Source organism: Mastacembelus armatus, chromosome 3 (genome assembly GCF_900324485.2).
Source record: "Mastacembelus armatus chromosome 3, fMasArm1.2, whole genome shotgun sequence".
NCBI lineage: Eukaryota > Metazoa > Chordata > Actinopteri > Synbranchiformes > Mastacembelidae > Mastacembelus > Mastacembelus armatus.
In genome coordinates this window covers 11765211-11791902 of record NC_046635.1, presented here as the reverse complement: position 1 = coordinate 11791902, position 26692 = coordinate 11765211, and the positions used below count along the sequence as shown (strand labels likewise).

The following is a 26692-nucleotide window of genomic DNA, read 5'->3' as shown; positions in this document are numbered from 1 at the left end:
CAGAATTTTAAACATTTCAAAGCTATGTGTGAGGTTTGAAAATGTAGGAGATCATTTTCACAGAGGGCACTCCACTTTTACATTTCACAGTTGAACATGTTTAGGTGTAAACAACAAAAATTGTGCTTTTCCTACTACATAACATGTTAAAAAGGCTGTAAAAGTGAATGTTTGAAGTAATGTTCTTCTTTTCATATGTGTTTTGGGGAACAAGCAATCATTACTTAATCCTTGACTCTATCTTTGTGTTACTTATATATATATTATATTTCCGCCTTTCACTGTTATTATTGCACAGTGATTGTTGACCTTCCTCAATTTCACTGAAAATGTCAAAATTTAGACACCAGTACACTGAAGAAACTATGTTTTAGGTCTTGCATGTAAATGTTAAAAGTTGGTATTAAGCAACTAGAGTTCACTCTACCCTCCTCCCGCTCTATTGATTGTGACCCTCCATGACATTTCAGTCACTTTTATGTGCTAACTACTATCTGAAGTAAATGTCAACCCATATACACTAACAAACCAACTACAGATGTGTTGGAAACTGTCTTGCATGCTCTTTATTATTCAATTTATGTTTATTGATTTACTTGTCTTTTACTTTTTGCGGTGTTTTGATCATTCTGTTCTTTTCCAAATGTGTTTATTTAAACCTCATCCTGAATGAAACTGTAAATAAGGTGACCTCTTGAGCAGGATACTAAGTGCTTATAATGTAGTAAACACTCAGGGAAAAAAGGTTTCCAGGAAAAAAGTTTTTACTGGAAAAAAAAAAAAAAAAAAAAAAAAACTATGGTCATTTTATAATTTTATAGCATATGATTGTATAAACATAAACATAGATGACATCAATGAAAATCAGTTACATAATGTTTAAATCTATTCCTCTTTTAGCAGGTGAGAGTAAAATGCTTTTAAGAGGTTAAAATCTTTCATGTTTACAGTCAAAGATTGACATACAGTGTTAAAGTCATACGAGCTAAAATATAAACAAAGACAATTAGAAATCAGTTTTAAGTCTGAATTAACATTTCATCTGTTCATATCTGAGGCTGACAATGTCAGTGGTTTTGAATGAGCTGACATGCTTGCATGAATTCTACCAATACTATGACACATGAGGTTTTTTGATGATCATACCACACAGTACAAAGAAAAACTGCCTCCCACCACATGACAAGTTGCTAGTAAAGGGTTGATTGCAAGTGCAGCAACTGAGTCTCTGAGCATCCAGCATCTGGGGGTGAGGATCAGCGGCTGGGAAAGGGGGGTTGTTAATGGGGTTTACAGTCAGAACATCTTCCCCCATCGCTTCTGTGAGTGCTTTAGTGTAGTTAGTGGAGGAGGGATACATGGGGGTAGTTCAATGGTTTGTCAGTTAGACTAGAAACAGTCCACAAAATAATGGTGGGTGGAGATAGCTGGACAGGAAATGGCTGACTGTTCATGGTGAGCAAGGCAGAGTTGATGGACGGACTGAGAGAGCAGAAAGTGGTCACAGCCTCCAGTTACCATTGAGATAACTAGTTTTGATGGTTAATCTGGTTTGCCACTATGAACGGACCAACAAGAAGCAGATCCTCCTCCTCCCAAATCTGCGTGGCTGCCTTAAGAGTTCTTGGCGACCATCTTCATTGTGATGGTCTTCACTTCTGTGTACTCCTTCAAGCTGTTTTCTCCCCTGAAAATAAATGACAGAAGATAGTACTGTAACAACGCTACTTGTTTTGTTTAACTTCTCACAGTGACAGCAACATTGAAATATGTTATTAACACCGCTGGAGACTCTTGGAACAGAATAATTGCAATATCATCTTAGATAAAGATTTATGTGATGTTAAGCAATTTTGGAAAGCAGGTTTTAAAAAACACAAAGTCAGTATTAGTAATATTGTGGCTAATTTGTTTATACTCAGTGGGCAGTCAACCAAGCCATACTCACATTTCACGTCCATTGCCAGACATTTTATATCCTCCAAATGGACACTGTGTGCCCAGAGCGTTGAAGCAGTTTATCCTGGGAAATACACAAAGCATTGATCACTCATCTGTGTTTGACTCCTGTGGTTTTCTATTGTAAAATGGTGCAGGGTTTAAACCTTGGAGTTATTTTTGACCAGGACATGTCCTTTAACTCACACATAAAACAAATTTCTAGAACTGCATTCTTTCAACTGCGCAACATTTCCAAAATTAGGAACATCCTGTCTCAAAATGATGCAGAAAAACTAGTCCATGCGTTTGTTTCCTCAAGGCTAGATTACTGTAACTCATTACTATCTGGATGTCCTAATATCTTAATAAAAAGCCTCCAATTAATCCAGAATGCCGCAGCCAGAGTCCTGACAGGAACTAGCAAGAGAGATCATATTTCTCCTATATTGGCTTCTCTTCATTGGCTCCCTGTAAAATATAGAATAGAATTTAAAATCCTTCTTCTCACATACAAATCCCTTCATAATCAAGCTCCTTCATACCTTAAAGACCTCATAGTACCATATTATCCCAATAGACCACTTCGCTCTCAGAGTGCAGGCCTACTTGTGGTTCCCAGAGTTCTCAAAAGCAGAATGGGAGGCAGAGCCTTTAGCTATCAAGCTCCTCTCCTGTGGAACCAGCTCTCAGCCTGGGTTCAGGAGGCAGACACTCTCTGTACTTTTAAGGCTAGACTTAAAACCTTCCTCTTTGACAAAGCATATAGTTAGGGCTGGCTTCAGGCAACCCTGAACCATCCCTTAGTTAGTTATGCTGCTATAGGCCTAGACTGCCCGAGGACCATTGGTGCACTGAGCTCCCCTACCCTACCCCCCCCCCCCCCCCCCTTTCTCTCCCACCTCATGTATATTCCACCATTGAATGTTACTAACCTTGTGCTCTCTCTCTCCCCTAGTTTGTGCTCTCTCCCTCCCTCTCTCTCTCTCTCTCTCTGTACCTTCTGCAGGTGTCCCTGGTCCTGGAGCTGTTTATCGCTGATGTGCAGTTACTGGCCCCACCAACTTGCAGTGTCTATTTGTTGTTTATTGTTGCTGTTCTTTTCTCTCTGCTCTATCCACTCACCCCAACCGGTCGAGGCAGATGGCCGCCCAAACTGAGCCCGGTTCTGCTGGAGGTTTTTTTTCTTCCGTTAAAGGGAGTTTTTTCCTCTCCACTGTCGCCAAGTGCTTGCTCATAAGGGAATTGTTGGGTTTTTAGTTTTAGTTTTTGTAAAGTGCCTTGAGATGATTTGTATTGTGATTTGGCGCTATACAAATAAAATTGAATTGAATTGAATTGAAATTGAATAAATTTGTTCAAAGCTGCAGTATTAGAGCACATTAGGTTAAGACTGATGTAAAACTGTACTGTCCTCATTGCTGCTATATTTGAAAACCTGTGGACTTAACAATATAATTCCATTTTTATTTAGCAAACACAGCTGAAAACTGTCAGATCTGTGAGTTTTCTAAACTACAGCTAGGAAAAGAAAAAGTATGAGAAGAATTTGGCAAAATCTTGACAAAGTGATTAAAGTCTGAAGTTTGAGACTGAGAAAGTTGGAGGAAGGAACTCCCCTTAACTGACTAAATGTAGCTGATTTAGAGAGGAAAACGTGTTTATAGATCATGGAACATATGTGAATATAGTGCATTTACCACAGATTTTTTGAAAAGATGGATTGGTATCATTGCATGTTTCGCATTGATAACAGTTCATATTTTTCTTAAAAATGTATGTCCACCAGGAAAATATGTATTTTTTAAAAACAAGGGTAATAGTATTTTGTATACGTAATATCACACAGCTGTTCAGTTTGAGTGTGTGCAAAAAAAAAAAAAAAAAAAAAAACTGAAACACCTTCAGACACAGGAAAGTGAACTCGACTAACGCTGTGTTTTAATTTTGATCTGAAGCTGGTGAGTATCACAGGAAAGACAACCAGGAGACATCATGAGTAAATATCAAATGTAGGATTAAAGTTGAATTGTTTGAGACATCACCACACAATAACTATGAGATCAGGCAGCAACTGTAGATGCAGCTGGTTGTCTGTGGTCAGCCTCAAATGTCTTTACATTCAGAGAAGACCTCATTGTGGTCAGCATCAGCAATGAGTAAGTATTGTTTTGAATATGGAGGATTTGTCAAGGAACAAAAGATGGCAAAAAAATAGGTTTGGTCTTTCTCAAAGTTTCAAAATAAATCCTCAGCAGAGGATGAGAAGTAGGCCGTTGATTGGGGCGGCATCAAGTATGAAGGACAAGGTAGAAAAACGTTTTCTCAACTAGCAGAGGATTGCAGTCTAGTACGACAAGTGGTGAAAAACTCTTGGCAGCTATTCTTCTACCCCTACTCATAAACATCTGCAGGCAATTACAAAAGAAACAAAACAATTTTAGGTGAACTCAAGAAGTAACATTTTATGACCATTTCATTTATACAAATTTATAAAAGTAAGGTCTCGGTTTACATTTACAATTTGAGATTTGTGTTTTTGCCTTGCACTGGCACTTGAGGGAGAAAGTAAAAAAGAGGAAGGAAAACATTTCTTTTTAGCTTTCGTAATGATAGTAAAGTGGCACAGTGCCAGCTTACAGTTTCTAGATGCCAGAGTCTGATAGAGTTTATATGTCTCAAATGAAAACTAACTGATTGCAGCAGATGAAACTCACCAAACTGTGCCAGCCTGCATGGCTGTTGATATGGTCATGGCTTTGTTGATGTCATTGGTGAACACAGCCGCAACCAAACCATAATCTGTGTTGTTGGCTCTTTCTATCACTTCCTCAACGGTTTTGAACTTCATGATCAGCTGCACTGGTCCAAAAATCTATAAACAGAGAAGAATATACAGGTTGATTACTAACTTCAAGTTTTCTCATTTATGTATATTAATTTGTAATTGGTTATATAAAAGTGTTACTGCCAATCATCTCGCATATTCTCTCAACTGCATAATACACTTTATTGGTGTATTCTGTTTTGTTATGTTACACCCCCATTACATTTCATAGGGAACTGTTGCACCTTTTATACACTTATTTATATGGAGGTCATACTAAACATCAACAGATCAAAAATGTAATCAAATAAATTATGCATTTTAAAGGATGACACAACCCAACAGCATATAAAGTGGTTAAAATTAGCTCCACCTTGACCAGGTAAAGTATTAAAAAGCACTTACATGTTAATGAATCAATAATAATATTCCAATAATGTAATATGATAATAAAACATTCTGAAACATTCTGAGCAGAGGATTATTACTTTTAAGTATATTTTACTGATAATACTTCTTCCACCACTGCTTTCCACTCAAGTATACATGCATTAGTTGTGCTGGAACTATGAAGAGCCCTGTTCTTGTGTCATCGTACCTCCTCTCTGGCGATGCGCATGTCATCCCTCACATTAGAGAAAACAGTGGGTTCAATGTAGAACCCTTTCAAACCCAGAGCTTTGCCTCCACACTCCAACTTAGCTCCTTCACTGATGCCGATCTGGATAAACTCCAACACACGATTCTGCTGCTCCCGACTAATCTGTGGAGGCGGAGGACAGGGTATGAGAGCGCAGGACATAAGAGACAGATAAAAAGAGATGGAGTAAAAGGGAAACAGTTTCACAATGAAAGAAAACATGAGCTACAGAAAGTAATAAAACAAACAGAACTTCCTAAATGCTAAACCAATTTCACAGTTTGTGAAAGATCTGTTGAGCTCACTCACCTGTGGACCCTGCTCAGTAGTGGGATCAAAGGGACTGCCGACAATCCTCCTCTTTGCTCTCTCCACACTCCTCCGTACAAACTCATCATATATGGGCTCTTCCACAAAGACACGAGAGCCTGCTGTACAGCACTGGCCTGCGTTGAAAAACACACCCTGGTGGGCCTCTTCTACTGCCAGACCCACTGAGGAAAAAAAAGATAGAAGATAGAGGAAAAAAGATTGTTATCAGTAGCGAGATAAAACCACATGTTCATTAAGAAACTTCCTCACAGAATTCATTTTATAACCATAGCAAGACAGGGCAAGACAAGGCAGCTTTATTTGTATAGCACAATTCAATCACAGAGGCAATTCAAAGTGCTTTACATATGCAAAGAAAAGTACTCACACTTAAATACAGTAAGAATTAAACATCAAAATACAATCAATCAAGACAAAATAAAAAAACGCTTTCATAAAATTAAATAAACTATTTAAAAGAAAAATAAATTCTATAGATAATGCTAACAGAAAACTAGAAACACATCTAGTGTCATCACAAATTGTGAGTAACAAAGGAAACAAGTGCAAAAGACAAAGGATCAATAAAAAGCAGAGGAAAACAGCAGAGTTTTCAGTTTAGATTAGGAAGTGGCTCTAGTTGGGGCACATTTAACACAATCAGGACATTGGTTCCACCTGTGAGCAGCATTGCAGCTAAAAGCGGCTAAACCTGGTCTGGACATATCCCCTCAACTACTTGCTATTTGCTTGCACAGTAAAAAGGTTCTGGGTTTGAGCCCATGGCCGATCGGGGCCTTTCTGCCTGGAGTTTGCATGTTCTTCTGTGTTTGCGTGGGTTTTGTCTAGGTACCTGGGCTTCTTCCCACAGGTTGACTAGTGACTTTAAATTGCCTTTGGTTGTGATTGTGAGTGTTCTTGTATGTGTGTCAGCCATGTGATAGACTGGTGATCTGTATAGGCTGTAACCTGCCTGTTGCTCAAGGTTAGCTGGGATTATCTCCATTCCCCCTAAGACCTTGTACAGAATAAACTGTATAGATTTCCAAAATTTTCGTCTTTATACATCTGGAATCAAGCTAGGCAACAACTTTCATTCTTTCCTTGTCATTGCCAAAAACATTAATTTGAATGAAATTTAATTCCAGGTATTTACATGCTCTAAGCACTGACAGAGTTACTCTGAGGACCCATAGTCATTTGAGGAAAGAACAATGTAAATCTGAGTGTCGTCTGCATAACTGTTCTAAGCAAATGATTGTAATGCATTATTTGATCCAAAGGGAGCATATATAGCTTAAATAACAGTGGTCCAACAATAAAGCCCTGGGGGACTCCACATGTCATGGTGATCTGCTAAGATTTATAATCACCCATAGAAACAACATAGCCTTGTTATTAAAGAAAGAAATAATGGAATTTGTGAAAAGTGAATGTATTTGCAATTCAGTGTTAACTTAAGCTATCATCATCGCTATAAAAACTTTATGTGGTTAAAAAAAAAAGCTATGCGTGTAGTATATTCTTACAAAATTTGTCTGAATATTTATCGAAGCCATCCAGTGCAAATCTGATACCTGACACCTGGGAGACAGAACCCTGCTGTTGCCCACGAAGGGTTAACGGAGCCCTGTGATTTATGGGTCTCGGCTGAAGCACCCGACTGAGTCAGGGTCCATTCTCCTGATTTACAGCCCATAGGGAGCCCCTCTCACGACTGCTGAAAGCATTTTAAAGCCTCAGTATCCCTAGTTTGGTGAACCACCTAGTATTTATATGAAACCCATCCATCCACAAGTTTTCATAGCACTACAAAGCTTGTGAGCAAGAATACTCAGTTGATGTGTGTTTATCCACAGATTGATGGGCCCGTGGATGGGAAACTTCACTAAACAAAAACCTTGGGGATGAATGAAGTTTATCTTATCTTAAACAAAACAGTCATAGCAGCAGACCAGCTAGTGAGGGGGACAGGTAAACAGAGCAATGAATAAAACATTACTTGAAAACGTACAATCAGCATCTGCAAATATGATGTTGGGATTCTTTCCTCCCAGCTCCAGTGTCACTCTCTTCAGGTTACTCTTCCCAGCTGCTTCTTGGATCAGCTTTCCAACCTAGCAGAGGAAACATATCTGAGGTTTACTCACAGAGATGCAGGCCTGCAGCCAGATCAGTAAATCAGCTGGAATCATTAAACAGTTTAAAGAGGTTGGTTAGCTCCACACAGGGATTGCACCGGTAGGCCAGCTGAAACATGAGTTCTGAAAACACACTGAACAAATATATATTACAGCTTTTTAGAGACAGCCCCAGGAAAATAAAACGATGTTTCAGGCTGGAATAGTGTCTAAAGTCTAATGATAGACAGGAAGAAGGTGGTGGTGTGGGTGGTGTCTTGCCATCTATCTGAGAGAGACAAGGTTGTTTGGTATGAAATGGGCCTGGTCAGTAAAGGACACAACAGGGGATTTTCTGTGGGGTTTTTTTCTTATCTTCCTGTCGTCCCTGTTTCCACTTTATTTCTTATCAAGAGTGATGATATCATATGAGCAAAATTAAGACTAATAAATAATGTCTTTGGAACAGCATTCCTTGATAAGAGTTTTGGGAAAATATTTCTCTAAGGAGAATCACAGACTTAATTCATTTTAAGAGACCATACCAGTGTTTTTGCAAGTTTTAGCTTCTTAACTACAAATCATGCAATTTTACTTTATTGCTGACCATTTTAAACATATGCTTTAGGGTTCTATTTTTTTATATATTTATTTCTTGTTAAATTTGTCTGTGTTGTGCAAACCATCACAGTGAACAATAGACATATGTTAGATATATCTAAGCTAATACAGACAAATTAAACAATAGGTGTGAGTAAACAAATTTTGGAAAAATGTCTGTGTGTTCATGTCCCCAGTCTTTATGCTAAGCTCGCTAACCAGCTGCTAGCTTTCTATTGATTGTACAATATTTTCCAAAATGTCAAACTATTGCCTTAAAATTGATAATGATAGTAATGGTGTGTTCATTATATTAAAACAGCTACACTACAACACATCATACTATACTTTTTTTTTTTTTTTTTTTAAAAAAGCTTAGCAGGATTATTTTACTAATTGGTAAGACAAACCTTGATTTACAGGAAGTTTCAAGTGTCACAGTTAGAATAATAACCTACTGATTTGTCACATGGGATTAAACAATACACTCGAAATAAAAGATATTATCACTGATAATTTCCTTCAACGGAAACATGATTGTGGGATGTGTCCGTAGAATGACATAGCTGCTTTAACATTTAACAACTATTTGTTATCATCATAAAACACTGTATTAACTCAAAAGAAACAAGTCTGAGAAACCCCACACATCTCTTACATAGTCTTACACCATAAACAAGTAGGCGTGTGGAGGCATCCTTGTGTTACTCATATATGCTGTATTATTTTCCATGGGAACTGACAAGATAAAGTGTAGAAATACCCTTTCAATGTCCAACCAAAAAACCCCTACCTTCAACATGGAACAGACCCAAGAGTCATTGTAAGTTCCCAAGATGTAATAGGAAGCAATAGAACAGAACAGAACTGACTGCTGTGCTGTGGCTGGTACCAAAGCTGTTCAAAAACAGTATAATCGTTGGCTTGGTTTTAGTCTTTCTGATGTGTTTTGTTTGTCTTGATTGGAAACACAAAGTGGCTGACTAAGGGGAAGTTAGCGTCTGTTTATTTAGGGGTAAAGGAAACATGTTGGGCTGAGAGACTGCCCAGTGTGGAGCCACAGCCACATGTGAGTCAGTATAAAGATGAGCTGTGGTCCTAAAATCCACCTGTAGCTACACCACCACCTTCCAGCCTGTGGAGAGATGCTGTGATGGCGAGTATCTCCTACCACTGCTACTACAGTATTGTGACTCACTGTCTGGGCATCAGAAGGCTCTCACAGCACTGGCTCACTCTCTCAATAACTGACACCAGATCACAAGAAACAACAGGAAACCCAGTAAAGGATGCATTTATGCAAGCTGACGTGCATACACTCAGCAGATGTGAGTGAGAAGGAGTGACAACAGGAAAATCATAAAGACACATATTAGTGCCATGTAAACATAGGATAAATATTTTTGAAATAGGTCAGATTTGTACAATTTAATTTTCTTATAACTGTGATAATGTCAAGCAGGTCCTGAATTTCCCCTTGTGGATTAGGAAACTTTATCTCATCTCATCATAGCTTATCTTTTCTTATATTTTCTTATCGTAGCTTATCTAATATTATCTTTCCTCTTTTTATTATATCTTATCTCTTTATTTTCCTTTCTTTTCTTTTCTCATCTAATCTTATCTTATTGTCAGTATTTCAATTATTATCAAAGCTTTATATGGACCAACAGCACCCAACAACCTCTCCCAGTTTGATGAAGTTATACAATCTCTGGCTGTGTTTTTTCATGCTCATTATCTGACAAATAAAACTTCTGACCAGAGGTTGCCATTAAATAAAAGGTCCACCAAGCAAATGAATGGCAATACATCCAATTGCCAAGACATTTTATAAAACATAAAGAAATTCACATAAATCAAACAAATAGTTGTTGAGAAATTTTTAGTCAAGACCAAAGTGGCACTGCTAACATAGACTAAAAGCTTCTTCATTCACATTTATTTGTTTATGAATGAATTATGTCATCACTTTTACTCACACTTGCAATTTCTTTCTACCTCATGTGGTATGGAGTCAACTGATGGAGATATTGGAAACATTTAGCATTTAACAAACATTTAACAAACATTTCCCACCCTGCTCTCTAATTTTGCTTTTGTTACAGTGTCTGGTCCTTTCTCAGGGACAGTAAACTATGACAGGTACTGCTTCTCTAACACACCACCAGAGTCTGAACAGACACCCTTATGAACTACAGGACTAATCCAAACATTACATAAACCTGGCTCATTTACCAAAGATACATGTAGAATACAGTCTGGTCACTTCAAAACATAACTTCTACACTGGGATTGTTGTAAACGGTTTTGCCAGAGAGGTTAGTTCGCAGTGAGAAATAACAGATGTTCTGCAGATGATCTGCAGAAAAGGAATCTGTTGTCACTCTGGCTCTTTCCTCTGGTCGGAGGAATGCATTCGGCTCACAACACCTTAGAGCACTCAGCACCTAACATGGTATGTCCTTGATGATTTAGCTTTCCATTAAGTACTACACAGATTTATCCTGCGTGTGTCCTGATATGAAGGGCGATGAGGAGATACATTAATGCATCAGAGACAGAGGAGGGAAAACAGAAGAGAAGCAGTGTTTTCACAGAGATGTGTTTGTATACTCGTGACAGCACAAATATGTGCATGTGTGTGAGATAAAATCGGAGCCCCCCTGTCATGAGGAGTAATTACAGGGCACGCAGCTTATGTAAGACCCCATTTGTTTGTCAGTTAGACTTCAATGCAGGCACACAACATCCCCTAATTACCCAGCCTGCCCTTATGCTCTGCACATGTTGGTCACTGTGTCACAAAAGCGAGCAGTAGGTAGCTGTTGATCTGAGCCACTTGACTAGAGAGAAAAATACCTCAGTTGATCCTGTGAAAGCCACTTTGTCTATGCCCATATGTGAAGCAATTGCAGCTCCTGCCGTTGGCCCGAATCCTGGCAAAATATTGATGACTCCTGGTGGAAACCCAGCCTGTCAAAACAATATGAGAGGAAACAAGCTTTAGCGGAGATGACAACAGAGCCAAGCAAAACCACAGGCAGTGTGGGGGAATCCGGACCCAACCCAACCTCCCTGTCAGCAGAGAATGGAGAGAACATCAAAAAGAAGAAGGCAGACACAGACGGATAGTCTCCAAGGCAGGGGAAGACAGAGAGGATATGAACACTTAAATCTGTACAGAACTATTAGGTTCTCTACATTAACATGAGCTGCTGTGTTGTTCCTATCCTGCTTACCATAGCCATTGGTTTACTGCTGTTATTGTACACAACTACACATGCTAACTACACTATAGTGCTCTGTAGATATCTCACGTTGGGTATAAATTGACTATATATTACTCTTTGGGTTTACTTGACTATCTAGGCCACAATCTATGTATGATATGAAAGTTTGTGTTGATATGACCTGGGTGTGTTAGTGCTCTTGAACTTTTGAAAAGTTCAGTTAAATTGAAGTTCCTATTTAGTTTAATGTTAGAGGTGAAAATTACGAATGACCTTACTGATTCAGTCCAGTTTAAAAGTTCAAAGTCACTGACTAAGTAGCTTGTTCACTTTTTTCTGAGCTGAGCAATCATATCACTGTTCAAGCATACTAAGTACATACGTGACCAAACAGTGTATAGCTTCAATATAAGAAGCTGAGTCGATTTTGTACTCTTGTCCATTTGCAGACATTCTGTCAACAATGTATTGACACATCTGTAGTTTTTCCTTCTCGGCTGCTCGTGATATCAGTGGAAGTAATGTGCTGTGTATGGATGAGTGCTTCAACAGTGCTTCCAGTCACCAGTGAGGGGAGCTCCACTGCTAAAAGCTACTCAGAAGATGATGGTGATTCAGTTTACACTCAAGATTCTGCGTTAAAGATTCATATATACATGTACTAAGAATCTTTTGTCAGCTCAGCTCACTGTGAAAACTGTTCACAACCAGAGTACTGTACATAATAAGTGGACTTTTCAATTCTAATTCAAACAAAACACTATGAAACTCCACTCTATTTGAGAAGCAGCAAAAATCTCAGAAATTAAAATTGAACACGTCAGGCGATAACAACTATTTGATGATTGCATGAGTTCTTTTTTTTTTTTTGTAATTTACATTTTACCTTTAACTTAAAAATGTGTTGGCTGGTGCTGATGACTATTAAAAGATGCAGCAGATAGAAAAGTGACACTTTAAACATCTGTTTTGCTGCCACCTTGTGATTACATTAACACTGGACTATCCAAATAAAGTTCTGGCCATATTCATAGTGAACAATGTTTTCTTGGCAAACTGAAACCTGTAAGCGATTCTGATTGAGTTAGTGGATTATTTATGTTGGATCGTCCAAATAAAATGTTGGCAAAATGCCTTGTGAACACATTGGAGTTGGCAAAGACATGTTTCTGTCATTTACCTCCTTGATGAGAGCTGCCATGTAGAGGCAGGTGAGTGGTGTCTGCTCAGCAGGTTTGAGGACAACAGTGTTTCCACAGGCGATTGCCGGGCCCAGCTTCCATGCAGTCATCATCAGAGGGAAGTTCCACTGTGCGTGACACACACAGGCACACACTCACATTGGAAAAAGACATCATGCATCTGACTGACATACTGGGTGGTCAAAAGTCATGTTCAATAACTCATCGCTCTTAAGTCACTTACTCTCATTTTCATTCTGTCTAAACATAGTCAAGTGAGAAAATGTTCTCGGCACTTGTACAGTATTTTCTCTTCCCACAGTATTCTGAGAAGGCCGGGAAATTGCAAAATGTGCAATAGACCCATATCACTGTACACACACAGGCCTGTTATTTCTGCTTTATGCAGCAGCCCATGGGGCTCAACGCAGAACCACACGCTTTCTGCACTCTTGCACAATCAACAGCGTCTTTTTCTCCTTGATCTTTTCCTCCTTTCTCACCATTCTCCTTTTCTCAATTCTATTGTAAAGCCTCAGTTCGGTCTTCTGCTTCTCACTTCTTGTTCCCTATTACTTAAACTCCTTGGCACAGTCATCTTTGAGGTTCACCAACAAGATTTGCTCAAATAAACAGTGACTGTCACGGAATTACTTGAAAACGCAGAATGTAATTTGGCAAGCAGGCAAGACCCACAACCACCAATATCTCTTTTAAACTCAGCCAATTTGTGCTCTTCTGTCCATTTATATCTATCAATGTCACTTGTAGGAAGGGTTATACTCACAGGGATAATTTGTCCGCAAACGCCAATGGGCTCATATCTGGTAAATGTCAGATAGTCTCCATCTGTGGGGAAACACACATGCGGAAAAGCACACACACACACAATTACACAAGATGTGAAAACAGTTATTCATTTCTGGTTTTTACTTGAGAAATGCCTCAAACATGAAAAATGTCACCATCTGATAACCCTTGTGTTGTTGACTCAAAATGTTAATTTGTAAATGAATCCACATGCAACATTCCTGGTTACTTTATTCTGGTAAGAGATTACATTTCATTTTGATCCTCTAACAACACAGGCATGTGCGTAACTGTTTTAGGTCATAGAGAAGGGTGTTAAGCTGGAAGGGTTTGCTCATTCCTCTTGCATTACTTGAGCAAAAGAAGGTACTTACTGAGGGTGCGCCATCCTTGTTTATCGTCCGAAACAATTGATATTGAGAAATGTGTGTATAAATTTGTTACAACAGTTGTCAGCTAATGACACATTGTGTAATGTTGCATTTGGACTGGAATGATAAAGGTTGATGACAAGTCAGATAATAGTTTTCAATGGGATACAGAGAAAGTATGACAATGGACACAAAACTGCAGAATGGGATACATTTAAGGGTCTCATATGTCGACTTTTTTTCCCCCCTTAATTCCAAAGTGGATGTTGGATCTTTCAAAACTGTTATTGTTTGCAGAATGAAACTATAACCCTATTAGACATGAGAGTATCAGGAGGAACTCAAGTATCTGCAAGGTTTGTTTGAAAGTATGACGCCTGCAAATGACTTATATTTCAATTTGGAACAAGCAATGTAAACTATACCAAAACGTGTAGCCAAAGGTGCTCCACAAAATGATACTCCCCATCCATTACACACTGTGCATAGTATGCACTTTACACTATAATCCTCACATAATGTGAAAGACAAATAGGTGCCAAGGGGCTGTTGTTGATAGATGTCCCGCACCTCTTCCAGACAGGTAACAAATATGATTACTGAGAGCCCTGCATCATACAGGCTACAGCAATACCCTGTTTATTTTCTCTGAAGATCTAGTGAAGGAATAAAGTTTAAACCAAAGCCCTGGGAAAAGGCTCACCATGGTTGGTTTGGCAGCCGTGTACAAGAGAAGCTTTGAGAGGGACAATACAGTGGTATCAGGAGGTTTCCCATGTCCTCTCCCTTATTCTTTTTTTTTTTCTTTTTTGTGCTTCCTGTTGAAACAGAGAGCCAACTTTCCCCTGCTCCACCCCCATATTCAGTCGCCTAAGAGGGGCAACACTGGCGGCAGCCTCCTCAGGACAATATGTGTTAGTGTTTGGGTAGATCGATTTGATACCTTACTTTGCTAAGCATATGCATGCTTCTTCTGTAGTTTTTCCTTCACTCCACACTTGGCATAAAATGTGTTTTACTTGTCATATTAGTTTAAGTCATATTTAGTTTAAAGCTGCACTACCTAAAAATTTTATATTACACTGATCAAGAAGATAATGTGTTGTGCTTGTACTGATGAAAACTATCACCCAACTTTGTTGCTGTGAACAAATCCACTCAGGATTTTTGTGTTTTAGTTCATTTTCACCACAAGTGCTTTTCTTTCAGCAAGCAAACACCAGACAGCTGTTTTCTTAAAGAAAAAAATAAACTCTAAAACCCCTGCAGACAACTAGAGTTAAATACAGACCTCCCACTTTGTAAATGTAATTCTAAGTAGATAACGTTTTAGTCAATCGTTTGTGTCAATCTACTCTTAATATTCCATAATGATAGTGAAATTATTAAATGTCAAATTTGTTAAAAAACCAAATTCCAAAATATCTCATTTAGAGAAGTAACCTCTTTGGATCCATTGCTGTAACACTTCAAGTTGTGGTCAGGTGCATCCTGTTTGCTTTAACTGTCCTTGAGATCTGTGTAAAACTTGACTGGAGTCCTCCAGTGGCAAACTGAACTGACTTGACTCATTTTTGAAAGGCACACAACTATTAAGCTCCACAATTTACACTGCATGTCAGCACAAAAGACATGAAGTCCACGGAACTGTCTTTAGATCATACTCAGGGCCAGAACACAAAAAAATATTGTTAAGGCTATGAATGTTCCCAAGAGCATAGGCTCCAGCAGATCCCCGTGACCCTGGCTTTCAGAAAAAAGCGGGTATAGAAAATGGATGGATGGATGGATGGATGGATGTTCCCAAGAGCAAAATAACTGTGAAACCAACAAAGCTTGGAACCACCTGGACTCATCCAAGAGTTGGTGGTTTGGCCAAACTGAGTTATAGGGTAAGAAGGGCGTGGGACCAATGGTCACACAGCTTTAGAAGTCCTCTTCAGAGGAGGAGAACCTGCTGTAAGGAAGACTAAGTAGCACTTCAGGCCTTAATGGCAAAGTGGCTAGAAGGAAGACTTTTTGATTAAAAGACAGGCTGCTCTGAGTTTACCAGATAACATTACAGGACTCTATCTATGAAAAACACCATGAGAAACTGCAAATGGTGACCAAAACCTCAGCCACGTCACATCAGGCACTACTCATCATCTGCTGAATACTGTCCCTGAATATTGGCAGTATCAGACTAAGAGAGAGGGCTTCTCTGCAGCTGGGAGAGGGTCAGATAAGATAAATGGAGGATAAGTGCCCTCAAATACGAAAAGGTTCTTGAGGAAAATCTGATCCAGAGTTCAGTGACCTGAGACTGACACAACTGTTCACCTCTCAGCACAATATTCAGACAGACATACAGGCATCCAACCAAGACTATGCTGCTGTGGCTTCAGGACAAGCCTCAGACTGTTCTTGAGTGGCCCAGTCAAAGTTCAGACTTTTCACAGGTGCTCTGCAAAGAACATCTGAGTAGGGAGACTGGGAGCCGTAATGACTATTGTACTTTCTCAATTTTACTTTTACATGTCGCTAACTTAATGGTATAAATACTTTTGTGAATGAGAAATTTCACGTTTCAGATTTTGCACTTTGTCAATATGAGTTATAGAATGTGGATTAAGAATAGCATAGCAATCAACCTTGGACTCAATATTTTTTACTATAGCAATCTGCTGTTAAGTCTATTTTCCTGAAACTCTGCTGTAGAACTCAAGAGGGATCTTACCCATTGGAATGGAAGTGCCGTGGAGCTTGTCTGCATATCCAGCAAAGTATCTCAGTGTCTTTATGGTTGCTTGGAGGTCCACGAACAGGGTGGGCAGGAAGGGCTTCCCACTGTTCAGTGACTCTATAGTCTGGAGAGAGACAGGGGAGACATTTGAGAAATATGTGATATAACTTGGTGATCCACACATAATTCCATACTATTCCCGCCTTTATACTCCCCCTAGGGTGAAATGTGATGCTAAGATAACACTAAAATACAAATACATATCCTATGTTACAGTTATATAGTCTCTTTGTGGCAAACCAAGTTTCAATGCAATTACAGTGCTATATATATATATATATATATATATATATATGTGTATGTGTGTGTGTGTGTGTGTGTGTGTGTGTTATTGACTAGAGGAAGTGTTAATATTCACTTAACTTACTGCTAGATAAATACTGTCTCTCTCCACCAGGTCAGCCAGTTTGGATAACAGACGACCCCTCTCAGATGCGTCCATCCTTCGCCACACGGAGCCCAAAGAAAAGGCAAGGCGAGCCGCCTGCACTGCTTTATCAACATCAGCCTATGAGAAACACAATTAATTATCCAACCTGAGCCAATAAGCAGGTGTTTTTTGTTTGTCATCCAGTATCATACAATACATGAATATTTAATACAATGATTTTTTACTTAAAGTTGCTGAGAATAACAGACAGCTCACTAGATGATAAAAAGAATCAGCTCAAATTTCACTTCTGCTTTCCTTCATCTTTTCATAGTTTATTTCATAAAAATATATAACACTGTTATTGATAAAACAGTCTAGCAGTATAAAAAGTAGCTGAACTCTAACATTACAGAACCACTTACATAATAATGCACAAATAATAGCAATCTATTAATATAATAATATAACACTGACAGGGGCAATTCTGTATAATGGGTACGAAATGTACTTTAAGTACATTTTTCTAAGCAATAGTACTTATATACTCTCTGAAAGGCCGACAGAAGATGTTATGCTGTTGAGTATTCACCTTCTCTGCTTCCTGGACCTCACAGATCTGCTCTCCAGTTGCTGGGTTGTAAACGGGGAAGACCTTCCTACTAACGGAGTCCTGCCACTCATTGTTGATGAAAATCTGCAAAAGAAAATGACAGTTTATTTTAATAATAGATCAACTGTGAATGCTGATATGGATTATTTTTCCATCCATCCATTATCTATACCCGTTTATTCCTCTTTAGGGTCACAAGGATCTGCTGGAGCCTATTCCAGCTCTCTTTGGGTGAAAGGCAGGACATCTCATCAGTCCATCACAGGACCACATATAGTTGAACACCCACACACTCACACTCACGCCTATGGGCAATTTAGAATCACCAATCAATCTGACATACATGTTTTTGGACTGTGGAAGGAAACTGGAATACTCAGAGGAAACCCAGGCAAGCACAAAGAGAACATGCAAACTCCACACAAAAAGGTCCCTGCTGGGTTTCAAACCAGGAACCTTCTTGCTGTGAGGCAACATTGCAAACCACTCACCCACTGCATGGATTATACAACTCAATCTTATTAAAAACTAAAACATTTTCAGTGCGTACACAAAATTTGCAAATGTACCGAGCTTGACAGGAGGAGCTAGAGTATATTTTATATTTCTAAATATTTATGTTATGATAAAGTAATCATTTCATTACACCACACTGACAGGATAACATGTCTGTAGTGGAAACTTGAAAGACTAACAGCTCTCATGCAGCAGTCCTGGCACTTCCAGGCTCTTGGTTGGATATGGGAGAATCTCTGGAAATCTGGATAGAGATTCCTGCCTCTCCAGCATTGCTCTCTGGGGAGTGCTCCACCATCCAGACAAAGAAGGTGAGGGGTGTGTGTGTTAGGGGGGTGGGGGGGCAGATAAATCCCAATCAGACACCAGACCCCCACCCACCCCCAAGCACACAGACACACATTTCACAACATCACTGATCGTTTATGAGATCATAAAACACGTGCCGTGTTTAGTTTCTGTGATGCATTAAAGTAAGTCTTCCATTAAACAACGGCCTGGGTTTCCAAACACGGCATATTCAACATATATTAAGACCAGAAGAAAAATAAATGTTTACACAATCACAAAACTGAGGATTATGTCACTGAAACAGAAACAAACCACTTCATGAGTTGATGAAAAGGGGAATAAAATGCAAGGTGTGATTTGAAATTGCACATATATCTTACGCAAGTTAGGTTAGAAAAAAAAAAAGCTCCTTCCTTGCTGACATGTTTAGATCCATTAGGCAGACTACTCACACACTGTTTTTAATGGCTGTCACTCTGTCTGATAGATAGAGTGCAAGGAGAACATCTGCTGGCACAAATCCCTGTGTATACATATGCTCTTGCCGTCCTTCGACTTTAGAGCAGTTTAGATGCACTGAGAGCAAACCTGAGAGCAGGGTTCAAGTATCCCTCCAGCCTACGCCTCCCTAAACCCTCCAACATGTTTACCTCCATAAACTCTGGGCTTTAAGTACTATTTAACTGGCTGTAAACTGTTAGCTGTGTTTACTTTAGGGCTGGTATAAAATGCCAGGGAGTCTGAAAACTGTTGGAGTCGCAGCAAACACATCACTCTGCCTGCCTCCCCCTCTTCATTCCCACGGCTCACAAGCTCATAATGTGGATTCAGCATATGAATAACTCACATGCAGACCCTGAAGGTGTTCAGTATCGGTGTGTACCAGCCCACAGAAACATACGGTAACAGACTCGTTCCTTGATGGTTCCTTTGTACCGATCACCCCCAAAACCATCCCCCACGCACAGACACAGGCCAGAGTGACTTCTCTCTCTACCAGCCCAGTATTCTCAGGCGCCTTCCATCAGAGGCCACCTTTAATCTGCCGCTCATTAAGAGCACTTCATAAAATTGTCAGTAACGATAAGGAGCAGAGGGCCAGCTACAAAAACAGAAAGTCCTGTAGTGCACTGAATTAGCTTTTAAATTTATAGGGGCCACTGAAGTGGGGCACCCTAAATCAGAGGAGCCCCCTTGACAGCCTCAACAGTACGAGCAAGAATGCAGACCATGGGTAGCTTTATGCATGGCGTAACCCCTCTCACAAGATGCTGCTAAAGGAGAACGGATGAAGCACGAGAACAGTGGAGCAGGCCGCCACCTAAATCACAGCCAGAAAAGGACAACTGTCAGCCGCCGTTTGGCTCGGCCCTCTCTCTGGGCTCGGGCTGGTGTTAGACTTTTGTCTCGTTCCATTGAGAGACTTGATTAAGATGACAGGCCCAAGTTGTAAATCAACTCTCAAGGTTTCTTAAAATTGCTTTTAGGATCATTTGGACGAGGGGCAAAGAACACAAGCATGAAAAGACAAGTGCAAGAGTGCACATTTTCAAATGACAAATGGTGTTTTCTTTCCCATTCCCTGTGGGGTTGTTACGATCACGTCGCATGATGGTTTCATGTTTATAAAAATCCGTGCTCCCACTGAGGACTTAGGGTTCATTTGGTATCCAGAAACTCCAAAAATGATGATTTCCCTGATTCACAAATTACACCTCTTGAAATAAAGCAACAACCTTTAGTGTCAAGCATTTTGTACTGCTGGACTAATTTAAAAACACATTCAAACTGGCAAAAGAGTTGTGATATGTGATGCCTGACACGTAACAAGGAGTCCCGATGTGGATGAGAGCAAACGCAGTAACCGTACAGGTCAAGGCCTTCTGCACGGGCAACGTGACAGCTGCACACGTTTAGAAATGCTTCTCTGCAAAAGCTGTCAGTAAAGTCACCCTGACAAAGGCAGGCCATGGGGATGATCATAAGATGAGATGTGATGTAAACAATTTTTTTTTCCTTCATAGCATATTTCAAATCAGATTAAAACTAGAACCAGTTTGCTAATTTAGTCATTTTAGTGTAACGTTTGATGTAGGCATTGTATTCATCATCATCATCACCAAAATCATCCATTACAAAAAATCTGATAACTGATTTTTTCATCTTACACCTAATCAATGAGGCTGTTGATGTCCTTACTCTTTTCAGGTTGCGTGATTTTTTTGTGATAAACTATTTTTTGGGAATGAACTGTAATGGGGAAGTGAGAATGGCCAAAAATATTTTGTGCTGCCAACAAAACATCTGTTTGGCTCTTTGCTTCTTCTCACAGCTCAGATGCTAAAGACTGAATGAAAATGTAATGCTACTCAGTTCTTGTCTTCTTTTTTCAAAGTGGGGGGATAAGCGGGAGGGCGAGGACAAGAGCTGGGTGTGAGGGGGGCTTTTAGGGATGTGTGTGTGTGTGTGTGTGTGTGTGTGTGTGAGGCTTTATATATGTGTGTGTTTATACACAACATGCCAAGATTCCACAGCCAGACGAATTCTACCCGGGCACCTGCAACGCTCGTCTGCGCAGGAAATTTCATATCCTCCCCTATCACAGGACCTCTATTTCCTTTCTGGTTCTGGATGAGTTTCAAAAGTCTTATAATTACTACTGTTACAAGTGAGCGGAGAGCATGTGAAAGTGGAGACCAGCTGGTGTTTTTTCTCCTACTCCTCTCCACATGTCTCACATCATGGAGCCTTCATGTTTTTCCTTCACACACCCAAAGACAATGCCACCCTGAGCTCCTGGGTTTGGCGAGGACGACCTCACTGTCGCTGACTGGCAAACGTCTTTGTCTTTTGCCTGTGTGTGTGGGCAAGTGGTTAAAGCCGCTCGTCCCGACTCTGGTGTTATGTGAGAAACGTTAATCTGACATAAGGTTGTAATTACAAACATTTTCTTATTCACTTTTTCAGTTAATCCACATCTTCTGGCAGTTAGAGAAAGATTTAGCCTTTTTCAGGCTAATGTGGTGCTAATTTCTTGATGCCTTTTTAAAGAAAAATTCCTAAAGGACATTATATTTTATTAATTATAGCCAAAGTCAACAGTTTTACAAAGATTCTGGGCAGACTCTAATCCAATACATGTATATTTATGTTAAATCAGTAATTTATACAAACAGCATCCATGAATCCCAAAGGTTTGCCTCCTTTGAAATATATGAGAGCATCACTCCATAAAAATATCAGATTTAACATAAATATTATTTACTACATTAAATATATTTGAATTCTATATTCTTAATGAATAAAGAACAAAAGAGAAAAACAACATACAGTTTCATTTTCCTGAATCAACAATAAAACTGACCTCTCCTCTTACTAATGTTTTTTTTTTCCCTTCTGAACATCTGAGGTTTGATGGGTTTCCTGTGTATTTAAGGCTTCTTTTTTTTTTTAAATCTCAGGTCAAGGAAATGAAAGAAGAAAGAAACATTTTTTATGTAGTTTTACTTGTGGGAGCAATGGACAAAGAGGAAACCATTTTTAAAGAAATGTGACGCTTTCGCACAGACAAATAAATGTCTAAAAAAGCACTTCTGTCTCTGTTGTGTCTCATGGTCGCTGGAGAAAGAACGTTTCCCAACAGATTTATGAAGCCAAGTGTTTTTCATAAATGACACCATAAGAATTTACACGTTCCTTGTCAAGGGGGCTGTAGACCGAAGGTATGGGAAGTTAACAGGGTAACCTCGCTGTCACTGCTCTTCCTTAAACAGTGATTAAGAGACAGGGGACATGATGCTGACGTGTCTGCTAAGATGATAATTTACACTTGCAGAACAAGTAGGCATTTCACACCCATGGACATATTAATGGCAGCGCACACTTACCATGTCACAATCAAAGAGATGTGTTTTAGAGAGTATGTGGCCATATGCATGTGAACAGGGAGACTGTGTAAGCAAAGGCATAGAAAGGGGGGCCTTGCTGTTGCTGTGCTCTTTGTGATAAATCATTTAGTTGCACAGTATCCCCTAACTTTGGCTGTGTTTGATCTTGATCACAGTAAGATGGTGGTTTTGAAGTGAAAAACTCCAGAACTGCAGGTCAGGCTCTGGCGAGGCAGGGCCACTAACCCACACAGTGAGAGAGGGTCATAATTTACACCCCGGTGGACAGCACCTAGCATCGGGGAGCCCCAAGCCTCCATCTGTACTATCTCAATCAGTGACAGATTGATGGAGCCAAACTGAGTGGATGTCTCTGCACAGACTGCTTTACAAATACATGGGTCTTCAGCAGACAGGTTCTGCACAGGTTCCTATGGAGAAAGTGCACTAATGCCACCATGAGCAAAGCAACAAAGAAAATTTATAACTGTTGATTAGTTTCAGAGATTTGTAACTCAGACAATGAACAAGGCCACTGATCCCAGAATCTGATCCTTATTAGTTCTTTACATTTGCTGCACTATTTTCCTACTACTGCTCTACTAAGGCTACAACAAAACCAAACTGGACACGTTTTAAAAAATGCTGATTTTTTTTTTTTTTTCACATACATTTTTATCAGTGAATTAACTGCACTAATTGTTAAAACTTCACATTATCTAGACCATTCCCATACTTTATGTAGAGTTTATAGCGCTATTATGTCAAAATAAAGAGCAAGTGTGTGCTCACTTTTCACTTGCATTTTAACCACATGCAAAAACATTTTATAGACTGTTCTTTCAAAGTAAAAGCAGCACCGCACCGGTTTTTTCATTTCCATTCTTGTTAAATTCTTTGTCCTGCTGAGTGTCAGGTTTAACAACTCATTATCACTGAACAGCGTGAAAAACCACATAGTATCAGCCACTAAAAAAAGCAGCAAAAGTTTCTACTTAATTTATTCATAAAGGACTGTCTCTCTTCTCAAGTGAAAAACATCAATAAATAGCTATCATGGCTCTCTTTATTTATGGCTTCCTCCGTGGTCCTATCAACCTTTAAACTGTTTCTGTCTTGTAACCCAGCTGTTGGAGAAATGTGGGGGTAGTGGACAGGGAAAAAGCTTTTCTCATCCTTCCCTTCTGGTTTTTGCTACAAGAGAAAATGTGCATGAAAACTATCTATTCCAATTACCGTGATATCAATAAACTATTAACAGAACTTCATACAAATCACCTTAATACAGATACACATAAGCTTTATCCATGCAATAATAATATGTCTTTGACAGCGAGCATTTCATGACTCTGTGAAAAGGACAAGGGGCAAGCCTGGACTACAATAACCCTGTTTTATCACATGCTTCCTTATTATAGAAGCAAACCTGCTAAGTAGTGACATCTGTATTTCTATGTACTCATTGTAATATATGCATTGCAAAGAGAAAAATGATGACTAAAATTTATCAAGGCTCATGACTTTTTTATGCAAGTTAGAAAAACATTATTATTGCCTGTATAATGTTAAAAAAAAAAGTATATACTAGTCTAAAAACAAGACAAGAAAAATCTGTTTCTGGAAGCTTGCAGCTTCATCCCAACACCCTGCAGGCCAGTGAACAGTGTTAGCTGTTTCCCTTGCAGTAAGTGGGGTGGAGAACAGGAACAGGGTGTGAGGAGAGCCCACGCCAGGGGTGCCCATAAATCAGGGCCCTTCTGCCCCCTATGTCCACCAAACCAACAGGGACTGGATGATCCAAATTCCTGGGGGTTAATTCACCAAGTCGCTCCCTAAATTTCCTCCTGTACACTGTGTCCACCCCTTTAAGTAACGCCCTACACTGGGAGAGCATGAGCCTACACAATACTACTGTCTTCTTTACGGTGCAGCAGCGGCAGCAGAAGCATGCCCTTTGCACTCCAAACACTAAGGTATGTGTTAACACAGAGCAATTATAGCACTGAATGAACTTCCACCAGGCTATCATGAATCTGTCCTCTATGCAACGTGCCCTTTAATCTCCCAATCATAAAAACACTTGTTCTGCAGCTGAAAGACCCTCTCAGTAGCAACAAAACTGCAGCGGGCTGCAACACTCAGCAACATTACAAGAGTCTCAAAAGAGAGTACAAGATCTTAAACTAAGAATGGAAATTTACTTCAAGTCTCAGTGTGTGCATGATATGAAAAAAAAAAAAAAAAACCTATGGAGACGTTCCAGACATGTTACAAACTAAAGCAACACAATTTGTATGAGGGCTATGTGTTTAACTAGCTCAGCGTTTTTGGTGGGTGAGCATAAAGGTTTGAAATCTATAATTAGGTGATGCAAATATTTAATGAATTATTGCTTCAATTATGCAGTTGTATGCTAACTGACATTTATTTATCATGGTAACAAAATGTTTTCTCTTCTTTGTAGATTATAGGGTTTACACAGAGTACCTCTGTTTAGAACCCGATTCAGAAAATTTTTCTGAAAGCATCTGTTTTCATGGCTCAAAGTTTTTGTTTCACTCCTGCCTCTTTGTCCAACTACTGTATACACACACACACGCACGCACACACACACACCCACACACACCCCAATATATATTAACCTAGTGTGTGATAACACCTTTTGTATTTGACAACATGCATTTTATTTCTAAACTGTTCTTTCTCTAAACCACCCTGTGTTGGTGCTAGTGTATCCAGACAATGGTCGATTCAAATTACTGGCAATCATTTGGACTGACCTGAGTTAGTGCTGTCACACTTTTTCTAAAATTGCTGCTATATTCTGTCATTAGAGAAATACTTTAAGATCAAGCAGAAAGGATCCTAATTACCAGAAGGACTTGCTTAATTACACCAAATATAAAAAAATCTACAGCTCACTGAAAACCACCAAAGCACTAATGAAGTAAAACAATAGTCTATAATCATCATATTTTTTTAAAGTAAAAGACTTGGTTCTCATCTTGCAATATCTAAATTTAAATTTTTAAAAGTAGGGCTATCCATTTTATTAGGCTACTTTATTTACATCCTTTTTGAATTGGAAAATACAGTTTAACTGGCTCCATGTGCACGACACTAAACGGATGCCGCCCTGGATCATGAATAGATCTGCGCTTCAGATGCAAAGTGAAATAAATATAAACAGTTCAAACATTCTCCTTGACTCTGTGTTATGTGATTTCTAATAGTCCACTTCACTTACTCACTTACACACTCAGACTGTGACACGTCCTTTGCGTCTATTAAAACCAGCGTATGTTGTAACGTGCAGGTATATCTGGCGCAACCAAAATCCAAAAATCACCTGTGAGCTTTTATCTTAACATCGGGTCTTTGAACCGAGAGGCAATGACAATGATGCCATGAAAACAAATAAAATCAAGACAAAATCCAGGATTATGAATAAAATATTTTGTGCATCTGATCTACGTGGTTGGTTTTAGTCCAGAAGTTATGGATAATTTGGATGCTGATGTACGCTGAGCACGTGGACGCAGAAACAGCCTCACTGGGACTTTAAATCGTCTGTTTTGTCTGGTCTCTACTGATGTTAGAAAGTTTTGTTCGGAGAACTGTATCGGCTGCAGCCCGGTGCGAGCCTCACGATCTGATGCTGAAACTTCAACTGCTGACACGGGAAAGTTGCGACAGTTTTCTATTTTTTTTTTTTTTTTTTTTTTTGGTTTAAAAGCATTAAGGACAGTATGAAGCTGAGTCTTTACGCGCGCAAGTTGAGTCAAGTCGGTCGGTAGAGGGGTGTGGAGAGAAACAGACCTTAGTGTACTTGATCTCCGGGGTGGGCACCGGTGAGGGCATCAGCTGGAGGGATGCCATGAGAGCAGCGGGGTCGCTCTTCACCTCTCCGGGGATCTCGATCTTACTGGAAGTCATCACGACCGTCTCTCTGCTGGTCTGCCTGCTGCGCCTCTCGGGGGTTTTTCAACAGATTTCTGATTAGGACTTTGGGATCCTTCCTGGGTTTATAGGCAGGTGTCAGCAGCGGTTCAATTTCATTGGTCAAAGAAAAGGGCCGTCCCTTTGAAAATTAAATTCATGCATTTACATAAACGACCTCAGCCGTGCGTGTTAAGGAGGAGAAACACATCCACCCCACCCACCTCACGCTCCCGGTGCACTCAGTCTCCACGGGTTT

General features: G+C 39.6%; 1 protein-coding gene across 1 annotated transcript; it reads right to left on the bottom strand.

Annotated features, from left to right (window-relative positions):
* Positions 1-801: 801 nt before the first annotated feature.
* aldh1a2 (aldehyde dehydrogenase 1 family, member A2) lies at positions 802-26523 on the bottom strand. Its single transcript, XM_026319831.2, has 13 exons — positions 26314-26523; positions 17780-17884; positions 17185-17325; positions 16752-16881; positions 13639-13700; positions 12851-12979; positions 11300-11413; positions 7732-7834; positions 5715-5899; positions 5364-5528; positions 4656-4813; positions 1949-2023; positions 802-1687 (listed from the first exon to the last, which is right to left on the bottom strand). The coding sequence occupies exons 1-13, from the start codon at positions 26428-26430 to the stop codon at positions 1615-1617; spliced, it is 1557 nt and encodes a 518-aa protein (XP_026175616.1). The 5' UTR covers positions 26431-26523; the 3' UTR covers positions 802-1614.
* Between the last annotated feature and the right edge of the window lie 169 nt (positions 26524-26692).

What these genes read in the sequence shown, in the direction of transcription:
- aldh1a2 (XM_026319831.2), bottom strand. Translation starts at nt 26,430, where the DNA reads ATGACTTCCAGTAAGATCGAGATCCCCGGAGAGGTGAAGAGCGACCCC. An exon ending in TGGCAGCTCTCATCAAGGAG is followed by an intron (nt 11,414 to 12,850) that starts GTAAATGACAGA and finishes TTGTTTTGACAG; the next exon opens with GCTGGGTTTCCACCAGGAGT. An exon ending in CTTTCACAGGATCAACTGAG is followed by an intron (nt 7,835 to 11,299) that starts GTATTTTTCTCT and finishes TTCCTCTGCTAG; the next exon opens with GTTGGAAAGCTGATCCAAGA.